Here is a 12,812-nt window from a genome sequence, read left to right on the forward strand (position 1 = left end):
AGACGTTGGCCGAATATTTACAGCCGACAATCGGTACGTGTGTAAGGGCCTTAAGAGTCGACTAATTCCAGAAGACAAACGCCAACCTTTACGAATCTGGGGGCATTCTCAAAAGATATGGGCAAATTCTACCTGGTCACTAGGGCACCTCCAATAGCAAAAAGAGGAATTAGGATAGATACTATGCAGTCTCTGTGGTGTAAAATAAATTCTGTGCACTATTTTTAATTGGATCAACTGGTCCTTAGTCGATATTAATGCTTGAAATGGTCCGTCCCAGAGATCTTCCCAGTCTTCATTGTCATAGTCCTGCTCCTCCGAACGCCACGCAGTAAACAGGGTATCCAGACCCTCGTGAACAGAGGGCAGTAGTGACTTGTAGATCACAGATAGAGGATTTTAGAGAGCTTCATCCCGAAGGATAAGTTCCAAATCATCCTGCTCCAATCTAAATGGAGAGGATTCAAATTGTGATGCATAGGCGTGTCGGAGTTGCAGGAATTAGAAAGTGTGCGTTAGACAGTGTAAATTTATTTCTCAACCTGTCCAAACGTATAGAGTGCACTCCAATCACAAATATCTGAAAGGTATCTAACTCCTTTAGCAGCCCATAGCCTGGGGTCCGGTAGAAAATAGAATTCCAGTAACATGGGATTAAACCAAAGAGGCGTTGATGGGGACCTTTTACCTCGCACTATATTAGGTTTAATAATGACAACATGCAAGGCCTAAATAACTGCTCACATAGCAGCATTAAGAAGCAGGTGAGCGATTACCGAGGGTCTCATAGGATCCGCAATGCGCAGCTTCCACTACTACTGAGGCAATTGTGTCATCAGAGATAAGCCAATTGTGAGCATGGGGGAGCATGGCTGCCAAAAAGTAAGTATACAAGTCTGGGCAAGCCTAGCCCTCTTGTGTCCAAGGTCTGCATAGAACCTTCCTGCTAAATATAGCTGGGCAGGATTGCCATAAGAAGGAGCCTATTGGTGTTTAAAGAAGGATTTCGGTAGCCAGACTGGGGAGTGCCTAAGGCTGTACAGTAGAAAAACGGTTCAGTAGAAAGAGAACTGCCCTGCCTCGTCCGCTTCTGAATCAGAAAAGGAGAGAACAACTTGCCGTTCAGCTTAATACTTGCCACAGAGTCTTTGTACAGAAGATTGATCCACTTCCGAAAGACCGGACCAAAACCAAAGAGCTCTAACACCTGCATCAAGTAACCCCATGAACTGTGTCGAAAGCCTTTTCGATATCAAAGGCTACCAAGACTCTCGAGGCAGTCTCTGCAGGCTGAAGTTGGAGATGAGTGAAAACCCTGCAGATGCGAATACCAGTGGATTTGTCAGGCATAAAGCCAGTTTGGTCAATGTTGACAATTGATGGTAAAACTTTCATTATCCTATTGGCCAGGGCTTTGGTGAGGATCTTTAAGTCATAGTTCAGTAGCGATATAGGTCTATAAAAAGAGCAGTGCGTTAAGTCTTTGCCAGGTTTTGGCAAGGATTTTTTATCTTAATGCATTCTGTTGCAGGACTTTCTCAGCTGCCCGGGACTTCCCTCACTGGCTGAGACAGCAGCACAGCACGATTGGCTCCCGCTGCGGTCAATCAAAGCTAGTCAGGCAATCAGGAGAGAGAGAGGGGGCGGGGCCGGGCCACGGCTCCATGTCTGAATAAACACAGGGAGCTGTGACTCGGCTCGGATGCCCCCATAGCAAGCTGCTTGCTGTGGGGGCACTCAACAGGAGGGAGAGGCCAGGAGCAATGAAGAGGGACCTGAGAAAAGGATTATCCAGGCTACTCTGCAAAACCAACTGCACTGAGGAGGTAAGTATAATATTTTTGTTAGTTAAAAAAAAAAAAAAAAAAAAGGAGACTTTACAATCACTTCAAGCTTAACAGATATGACATGTTAGAAACAGACAAAATGTTGTGGATAAGGGGGTTCTCTTGAGGAAAAGGGATTTAACCTTCACATACAGAAATGCATCCTCACAGTAAGAGCTGTGAAAATGTGGAAAAGACTTCATTAAGAAATAGTTCTGGACAGCTCAGTAGATTTAAAAAAAAAAAAAAACAGAGGGAGATGCTTTCCTAAATGCACAAAATATAATTGAATACTAACATTTACAGGTAAAAACATCAGTGGTAGTTAATCCAGGGACTTATCTGACTGCCTCTTTTTTTTTTTTGCCCCGATGGAGCAAATTGCATCATGCCTTATAGAGGTTTCTTTGCCTTCCTCTGGACTGACTGTGGGTATAGGATTGTGTATATGGAGGTTTTCTAATTGTTTATTTTTTCTGTTGGTTGAATTAGATTGACTTTTTTCAAACTATGATTATGAACATTTTATAACAAAGGTTACCTCTGTTAGGCTAGGTTCACACTTGTGCAGGTGGTTGCGAGAGCAGGACAGCATGTAAATCGCACCTGTTCCTGCACCCACAGCCGAACCACTCTGCTCCATTGCAGACAAGTGGGGCTGCCATGCATTCTTAATGGCATCCACGTGTATCTGAAAGGGCAGAGCATTTCCAGGTGTGGGAAATCACATGGTGCTGATTTATTTATATATTACTTATTAAAGGTATTTATATCATTTTATTTTTCCTTTTGGGATAAAGGCTTTAACTAAAGATGGCCATAGATGGAGTGGTTTTCTTTCCTGCAACCCAGGAAAATCACTCAATTCCCCTCAGTAACACAGTCAGTGTTGATGGGGTAATCCCTCCTGTGGAGCCATTGTGTTCTTCCGGGCGGGGGGAGAGGGGCAGAGAAAGCCCTGTCCCCATCCGCCAGGAGAACACAGTGATTATTGCTAGCGGCTGTGACAGCCGCTAGCAATAATTGCATGTAAAAATCCGACAGGCTGGTTGTACCCAAGTTGATTGATTGATCAACTTGGGTACATTCAGTATGCTCCTACTTGGATTGAATCTCGGCCAGTCCCTACTGAACGGGCTCAAATGCGAACCGTCTATGGTCTGCCTTAGTTTTTCCAAAATCAAAAAAGCTGACCATGGTAAGCATCCCTGTCAGTGTTAAATATTTTTAGGCTGGATAGCTTGGTCTGTTGTAGGGAGTTGAAAAACAACAGTCTTACTGGCCAGGTCATCAGGTAATAAAACTGAGTTATGGGGAAGACGATATTATATACTGTATGTCATTTTTATTTATTTATTCATTTTATTTTGTCCATAGTTATACTCTAAGCTAGATATCAGAAAAACACCATTGTTTCCAAGTTATATAGAAACAGCAGAATAAATTGTGGGGCCCAAATTACTTAGATTGAACTCCAGGCACCAAAACCTTCATTTAAATATAATCCCCAATAGCCACAAACAATACGAATCCACCGTGTGTGTATCTTCTGGAGAAGAGACGATTGAGGGGGGATATATCAATGTACAAATACTGTACTGGCGACCCTAGCATAAGGAACAAACTATTCAGAGAAAGGAGATACAATAAGACACGTGGCCACTCACTAAAACTTGAGGAAAGGCGGTTTAACCTTAAAGTGCGTAAGGGGTTCTTCACTGTAAGAGCGGTAAGGATGTGGAATTCTCTTCCACAAGCAGTCGTATCAGCGGGGAGCATTGATAGTTTCAAAAAACTATTGGATGGACACCTTAAAGACCACAACATACAGGGGTATACAATGTACGGTTAAAAGCAAACACACACACACACATCATAGGTTGAACTGGATGGACTTGTGTCTTTTTTCAGCCTCACTAACTATGTAACTATGTAAATGCCTTGCAAATCCAGTTTTTGCCTTATAAACTGTAGAGACATCATCACCATGCAGCACATAGCCTGTGCAGAGTGGAGCCATAGATGGAACCCAGAAGACCCATCCACTACAACCTGTCTGTAGAAAACTACAGGGGGGGGAGGGGCGGAAACAAGACCTGTCACCCTGCACAAGGAGAGAGAGCAGCAGTGACCAGGGCTGGCCCAAGACATTGTGCTGCCTGGTACCAAGAATGAAATGCTGCCCCCCCCCCCCCAAAAAAAAAAAAAAATGACGCCCACCAAAAGACCCCCCCCCATTCATTATTTATTATACAATTTAGAAAATATTATATAAACTGTTATCTTCTTCTATAACTCACCACCGAACCGGTTCACCAAACACCCACTGTCTGTCCTCAGTCCTCCTGTCACTCCAGTGTCTGCCACAGCCACCGCCCTAGAGCAGTGGTCCTCAACCCTGGTCCTCAGGGCCCACTAACAGGCCAGGTTTGCAAGATAACTGAAATACATCCCAGGTGATATCATTTGCTGCACAGTGATTGCAGTACTCTAGTCCGCATTTCCCCAAGTTAATACTTAAAATCTGGCCTGTTAGTGGGCCCTGAGGACCAGAGTTGAGGACCACTGCCTTAGAAGATCCAGCCTGCCCTGCGTGAGATGGAGTAGGCTGATGTCTGACGTCATTGCGCATACCACGATCACGTGAGGGACGTTCCTCGGAGGGGATGCTCTGTCTTCTCATACTCAGTTTACACTATGGGCGGCAGTATGAAATGGGGAAATTCTGCCCATAACGTACTGCAAGCTGATGACACACAAGACTACAGGAAAAAAAAAATCTTAGTAGTCAATTTGCTGCCCCACTCCAAGTGCTGCCTGGGTCCAATGGACCCAGCGGGACCCATGGTAGGGCCGGCCCTGGCAGTGACCAGTCTTAACACATGAAGCACCTGAAAAGAGGCAAACTGGATAACTGCACAGATCTGGAAAAAATACACCAAATTCACCACTTTTCAAGTAGGCATACATGTCCTTTTGCATATAAGTAATATTTGCTTATCCTGTGTAAGATCTTGGCTTGAAAACCTGACTTTAAATAGGTGCACTTATCCCATCGCCTTTCTTCTAGGTCCTAAACGAGCCTACCCTCCTGTAGAAGGCTCTAAAGTATCACATTCTCTTTAAATTCACGCTATACATCCATGAATCTGTAAAATGTATTTTCTTTTCAGCTGCTCTTTTTAAAATATACATACCATCTGCTAGTACCACATCTCGTAGTTTTTCCAGACGCTCTGCAAATCTTGCTACATCTTCAAGAAGTTGTGAAATGTCCTCCACGTCAATAAAGGATCCCTCTCCACTTTCAGGAGGACTTGGTACACCACATGGTTTTACGGCCTTGACTCTGGAAGATGTTAAAGGGATTCCCGCAGCACTGGCATGGCGACTTAAACTTGTAGGTCTCTTCAATGTCCCAGTAGAAAACGGAATGCTGTTGGGTGGTGGGTTAGAGGTCACTTCAGCAAATGGTTCATTTGGATCCTTACGAGGTGACTCCTAAAAATACAGAAAAGCAAGATGAATTTTAATGACTTTTTGAGAGCTGAAAATTACATATAAAGTTCTAAGGACGACTTTGGCGTATGTCACCATTCGATTTTACTAAAAGGGGTTCTTTTAACCATTTAAGGACCAAGCCTTTTCTGGCACTTATTGGTTACAGGTAAAAATTTAGAAATTTTAAACAAGCAAAAAATTGGGGGAGCAAACCCTGAACATGTATATCTAAAGCCGGTGCAGCTATGGACCAAGCGACATGTATATTAAAAAAGAATAGCGCACACATGCAAAAGAAATGACTATCAAATATGGAGACAATCCATAAATAAAAATGGGGATTTAGTCCCACCATATGGCCATATCGTGCTCAAGCCCACCACTGCGTCAAAGTATATACATGTTCAGGGTTTGCTCCCCCAATTTTTTGCTTGTTTTATTATTTATTCGGTCTGACCAGACTTCTGAGGTTGAACACCCCACCCCTCACACATACCTGTACTCTATCAGTGTCCACTATCAAGTAGATATAGGAGGAGTCCCTTGTGGTGCATTAGCACATCTCTCCCAGGCCCCAGCAAGGAGTGTTGTCTCCAAGGGTTAGAGAGGCTGGATTCACCCCTTTTTTATGGATAGTGTAGGACCCACTGATAATGGGGTACTTAATTTGCTAGATCATAGAGGTGAGGTGAGACGATCTGGTCCTTGTTTATCTCTATGGCTAGCCGGTGGGAAATAGTAAGCCCAAGAAACTCATGCGAGCGGCAGGAAAAGCAACCCCTCCCAATGTTTCTGAAAGCGATCCAGCGGCTAATTAGCTGCTTGGACTGCTTTCATGAGAATGAAAGCTGCCGGCTGAAAAATACCAGGGTTATGGCTGATAGCTTCAGCAGCTATAACCCCGGTAAACCACTTGAAAACCACAAAGCATATACGTATACGTATTGCAGTTGGGAGGTAGGTAAACAAAAACAGATTCTGTTTCAAGGTCCAAATTACACATTTGTGCGATTCTTCACATCACAACACCCCTCCTCTTATGTGACAATTACATCAGTGTCCTTAGTCCCCCTTGCATATCACAATATCCCCTCTTTACATCACAGTCCCCCATTTCACAACACAGTTTCTCCTTCACAGTGGTGTCCTCTGCCCCATCACATGACCCCCCCCACCCACAGCGGTGTCCTCTGTCTCCCTTTTACATAATCTCCCCTACAGTGGTGTCCTTTGGCCTCCATTCACATCACCCCCCCTACAGTGGTGTCCTCTGGCCCCCCTTTCACATCAGCCCCCCACAGCGCGGTCATCTAGCCCCCTCTCAAATGACTCCCTTCCCCCACTACAGTGTCTCCTGGCACCCTTTCACATCACCCCCCCCCCCACAGCAGTGTCCTCTGCTCCATTTACATTACCCCCCCCCCCCACAGTGGTGTCCTCTGCCGCCCTTTACATAACTCCCCCACAGCAGTGTCCTCTGGCCTCCTTTCACCCCCCTCCCCACAGAGGTGTCCTCTGGCCCCTTTCCACATCACCCCTCCCGACAGCAGTGACCTCTGGCCCCCATTCACATCACCCCCCCCCCCCACAGTGGTGTACTCTGCCCCCATCACATCCCCCCCCCCCCCACACACAGAGGTGTCTTCTGGTCCCCATTCAAATCAAACCCAACAACAATGCAGTGTCCCCTGGCCTCCTTTCACATAATTCCCCCACAATGGTATCTTCAGGCCCCTTTTCATCTCACCCCCCACAGCGTTGTCTTCTGGCCCCTTTTCACATCACCCCCGTGTACAAGTACTAAAACTTGTTTAAATAAAGAATGCATGAAAAAAAAAAGCAGATTGTGTTTCTAACCTCTCTTATGAGTCAATATAGAATGATCCCTACCTACCTATCCTCTTCCTTTTTGTATATAGGAATATTGAACCCATGTCCCACTGTTGAAACTTGTCTGTGACAGATCAGTTTGCACAAATATAATTCTAGCAGTGTTTGAGAAAGGTTGGCCTCTATTCATAGCTATATAGAATATTTGAAAGTCCCTGTATCCTTTTATTCAGACTGCAGATTACTTTTGTGGCTTTTTCACACGTCTGTAAAATAACTAAGTCAATTTAGAAATAAAATCACAAATGCACCATTTTCCCTTTCCTGGTGATTTCTGTGCACCTTTAAGGGGAACTAAAGGAGGCTATAAAATACACAATTTAACACAGCCCTGTGTATTTTTTTTAATACATGAAGTGTAAGTATGAATTTAACCTGTTGTGTGCCTCTTGCAGTCCTAGTACAGAAGGGTTGGAAAGTGACATAGAGATGAGCTCATCACTGTGCTGCTTCTACTTTCACAGTCCAAGAATAGGCTGGGGAGAGTCCAGGACTATCTGAGTTCAGAGAAAGTAAGTTCAATGATGTGGTCATCAAACTGAGAACATTTAACAGCAGAAAAATTGTAATGGAGGAAATATCTGGATTAAATTGGACTATTGCAGCTCTGGCTTTGTTTTGCTAGTCCATCTTTTAATTGGCTATTCACTTTTATAGATTTACACTATATTGTCAAAAGTATTGGGACACCTGCCTTTACATGCACATGAACTTTACCGGTTGCCGATCGCCGCACGACTATATACTGCGGCGGTTAGCCCCGGCCAGGCAGAGTGACGTATGGATACGTCACTCGCCTGTCACTGACTTGAGAGCCAATTGCGGGCGGGCGCGCGCCCGCCGCGGCTCGTTCTCTGACAAGTCAGTGCGTGTGACCGGCGGACAAGATGTCCGCCGGTCACACTACGATCGCTCCGATGAAGGGAAAAAGGCGGAGCGGCTTATGTAAACAAGCCGCCCGTCATTCTCCCTGGTGTAAAAATGAAGATCAGACGGTTCTACTATGTAGGACCGTTGATCTTTGTTTTTACACCAATAGCAATGTCCCTATACAGTTAGAATCACGCCCCTAGGACACACTTAACCCCTCCCTGTCCAATACAGTTAACCCCTTCCCTGCCAGTGTCATTTTTGCAGTAACAGTGCATATGTATAGCACTGATTACTGCAGTAATGTCACTGGTAACCCCAAAAGTGTCAAAAATGTCAGTCAAGGGTCTGATCTGTCCGCCGCAATGTCGCAGTACCGAAAAAAAATCACAGATCGCCGCCATTACGCGTTAAAAAAAAACCCACCAAAAATTACAAAAATCTTTCCCTTTGTTAGTAAACGCGATAACTTTTGCGCAAACCAATCAAAATACGCTTTTTGCGATTTTTTTTACCAAACATATGTAGCATAAAACAAATTGGCCGAAAATGTTAAAAAAATTTTGATTTTTACATTTTTTTTGAAAAATATTGTTATTTTTGCAAAATTGACGCTCTTTTTTTGTTTATAGCGCATGATCAAAAAATCGCACAGGTGATCAAATACCACCAAAAGAAAGCTCTGTTTGTGGGAAAAAAAGGACATCAAATTCGTTTAGGTACAGTGTCGCACGACCGCGCAATTGTCCGTTAAAGTCACGCAGTAAAAAATCGCAAAAAAAACCCTGGTCTTTTAGCAGCCAAATCCTCCGGGGCTTAAGTGGTTAACGGCATCCCAGTCTTAGTCCGTAGGGTTTAGTATGGAGTTGCCCCACCCTTTGCAGCTATAACAGCTTCAACTCTTCTGGGAAGGCCTTCCACAAGGTTTAGGAGTGTGTCTATAGGAATGTTTGACCATTCTTCCAGAAGCGCATTTGTGAGGTCAGGCACTGATGTGGACGAGAAAGCCTGGCTCACAGTCTCCACTCTAAATTATCTCAAAGGTGTTGAGGTCTGGACTCTGTGCAGGCCAGTCAAGTTTCTCCACCCCAAACTCGCTCATCCATGTCTTTATGGACCTTGCTTTGTGCACTGGTCCAAATCATTTGGTGGAGGGGGCATTATGGTGTGGGGTTGTTTTTCAGGGGTTGGGCTTGGTCCATTACTTCCAGTGAAGGGAACTCTTAAGGCGTCAGCATACCAAGACATTTTGGACAATTTCATGCTCCCAACTTTGTGGGAACAGTTTGGGGATGGCCCCTTTCTGTTCCAACATGACTGCGCACCAGTGCCCAAAGCAAGGTCCATAAAGACATGGATGAGCGAGTTTGGGGTGGAGGAACTTGACTGGCCTAAAAGAGTCCTGACCTCAACCTGATAGAACACCTTTAGGCTGAATTAGAGTGGAGACTGTGAGCCTGGCCTTTTTGTTCAACATCAGTGCCTGACCTCACAAATGGGCTTCTGGAAAAATTGTCAAACATTCCCATAGACACACTCCTAAACCTTGTGGACAGCCTTCCCAGAAGAGTTATAGCTGTTATAGCTGCAAAGGTTGGACCAGCTCAATATTGAACCCTACAGACTAAGACTGGGATGCCATTAAGGTCCATGTGCGTGTAAAGGCAGGCGCCCCAACACTTTTGACAATATAGTGTATTTTTGGCTGGACTTCTGCTTTAACAATATCAAAGGTATGGGGGGAGGGAGAGGGGAACCTAAGCTGTACCTGCCTATCACTTTTCAAGGAATGCACTTGTGGGCAAAAAGCTTATGATGGTTAGGGGCCATGGCGGGTACAGACAACATACCTGGGATGGCTTCTCTGTGCCTAACATAATCCTTTTCAGCCTAGGTCCACACTGTAGACCGCATGTGAATTGCATAGGAATCACACCACATTCCTGTGAATATCACACGCGATTCTGTGCAGTGTGATTTGAACCCATTCATTTTGATGGCTCTCACCACCATTAAAAGGTTGCAGGCACCATTTTTTTTATTCACAGTGAAACAAGATTGCATGGGGGTTTATGCCCATACGATCCGGTTCAGACAAATGCACTGCATTTGCGATCTGTTTTTGGGGTGTCACTAACCTTCCATTGACACCCGCAATAGAACACAGTGCGGCTGCTATGCAGTATGGGAAACGCACAGGAATTGCGTTTTCCACACTGCATCAGTGTGAACCAGGGCTATTATGTCAATTGAAGGAATGAGTGGGTAAGGAAGGGGGCTGCAAAACTGCTACTTTGCTTAAAGTGTTTTATAAAGGCAATTTTTTTTTTTTTTTTTAATAACAAAACATGTCATACTTACCTACTCTGAGCAGCCCCGATCCTCCTTATCTCAGGTCCCCCAATGGTGCTCTGGGCCTCTCCCTCCTGCTGAGTGCCCCCAAAAGCAAGCTGCTTGCTATGAGGGAACTTGTGCATGCTCGCTCCTGAGCCCCGCTCTCTTTGTCCATAAGACACAGACAGCGTAGCTAAGCCCCACCCCCTGCTACTTCCTCACTGGCTGTGAAAACCTTCAGCATTTAGGGCGCATTCACAACTGCGAATGCACCAATACTCCAACTAGATGTAAGAACCCCAACGGAGGTTCCCATGACTAGCAGCTGGAAGCAGCCCCATTGAAACCAATGGGAGACTGTTTGCTACTGCAGCTAATCATGGCTGCTCACATGTAATCGCTCATGCAACGAGACATGCAAGTGATCAGCCATATTGTACTTCACATTACCCATTTGATTTAACAGTGCCATCCTCCCCCATTGACATAGGATTTTCTGTAGTGCTCTGTAACAATTTCAACAGATAGGAAGAAATAATATTAGCATATTACCAATTGTCAAATACTGCCCCATAGGCAGCAATGGGAGGATCACTCGGCATGCATGAAAGAGGATGTACTTGATGGGTGTACAGACGATTGTCGAAGAGTGTGATCTGTTTCTTTGTGAGGCTGAGTTCACATATGTGCGAATTGGATGTGGGTTTCTCCGCATCCAATTCGCATGACATGCGAGTGTGACCGGCTCTCGAGGGAGCCAGTTTACACAGGTCTGGGGCGGCCACGGTCCCCATTCTAAAAGGGTCCTGTGCCTGTTTGAGTCCGGTTCAGATGCAAATTCAGGCAAAAAATTCGGACCTGATTTGCATCGGAACTGGTGAACAGGAACGTACCGGTCCCCATGCCTGGGAACCGCGGCCACACATATGTGAACCCGGCCTGAAGCTTCAAGTTCTCACATATACGGACACCTACAGAGCTGCTATCCAAACAGTGCTACCTAAGGTCTATAATCCTGTTTCGTATCTTGGGACAGAGAGTGCTTTGATAGAGTGATGGAATGTACTGTTTAGACAGCAGGCAGACATATGAGCAGTCTTTACCCAAAATTACCCAAAATGTCAGAATCTGGCATGTAACCCAATACTTACTCTACATAGAAGGCTAGAGGCTGCTACAATCACTTTGATTAGAATAGAGGGAAGAAATAATGTAGAAATTTAGAAGTAACTAGCATGTTTCCTGCACACCTTTGTGCCAATCTGAGCTTAAAAAACGCTGCTTTTAGGCATTGAGCCTGTAAAAGCACCTCTATGTAAGCCTGTGTGTCCATGAACACATAGGCATTTACAGGCTGTATCAGAAGAGGGGGCTGAAATAAAAACCCACCATAGGCGCATTCAGGAAAGGAGCTAAAGAGCAACTAGAAAACAACATGCATAAACAAACATACACATCTAACATTTGGGTGTTAATGCATGTCAAAGGCCAGAATAAATTCATATTCTGGCCAATAGAATGCATAACCCTTAAATGCTAGATGCACCTAAATGCGTGTGCAATAGGCAGCTTTTAGCATATTTTTTTTTAAAGCAGCATTTTCCTGCCAGGTGTTCGGAGGGGTTTTTACAGACACTCTGTGTGCATAAGACCTAAAACAGGACAGCGAATAAAAGAAATGTTATAAATAGTATACATTTGTTTCCTTCAAGGACAACTATACTTTTAGCACAAATACTGTGCGCCCACCTGATTACATACCTACTTTCTTCCCTGCTCCAGGGATCTTCACTGTGAGGTGCTGCACTGCCTATTCTTGGAAAATGTTCACTGGACAGGTGAGTAAGGAACGTAGGTAACCAGGTGGGCTGTACTTAAGCGGGGAAAAGGAATTATTATAAGACAACTTGTACTAAGGTACAATTGTCTGTTGTCCGTGTTTACACTAGCATTCCAGAGAGGTTGTACAGAAGTAAATCTACTGTACTACAACTGCCCTGTCTGATTCCCCCCCCCCCCCCTCGATCAGCGCCACAGGCTAAAGCCTGCAGCACTGTTCAGGGTGTTCTGACAGCGGGGAAGCCTCTCAGTGGCGACTCTAGGAACAGTATATGGGGGGGGGGCACATAAGGTACCACAGTCAAAACTAGGGGGGCACTCATAATTTTCATCACTAAATAATACCATTGAAAATAACTATATAAGTATACAGTATATATAAAAAATGTTACAAAATACAAGAGTAATGGAGTATGCAATGATACCTTTGTATTGTACTAACCAAAACATTTAAAATACAAGGGTTCAAGAGTATGCCTTTCTTCCTCAGGTATTGCTTCAGACCTGAGAAAGAGGAAAACTCTTAAAAGCTTTTCTTTATAGTTTAAAGCA

At 44.6% G+C, this 12,812-nt stretch overlaps 1 protein-coding gene across 1 annotated transcript in view; it reads right to left on the reverse strand.

Annotated features, from left to right (window-relative positions):
• Window positions 1-12,812, reverse strand: part of ARHGAP45 (Rho GTPase activating protein 45) — a 179,253-nt gene that overhangs the window by 145,227 nt on the left and 21,214 nt on the right. Inside the window, exon 2 of the mRNA XM_082264696.1 lies at window positions 5,024-5,327. Coding sequence (XP_082120822.1) covers window positions 5,024-5,327 — 304 coding nt within the window. The remainder of the gene's footprint in view (window positions 1-5,023; window positions 5,328-12,812) is intronic.

The sequence above is a fragment of the Pelophylax lessonae genome, assembly GCF_965119305.1.
Source record: "Pelophylax lessonae genome assembly, chromosome: 1".
Lineage (NCBI taxonomy): Eukaryota > Metazoa > Chordata > Amphibia > Anura > Ranidae > Pelophylax > Pelophylax lessonae.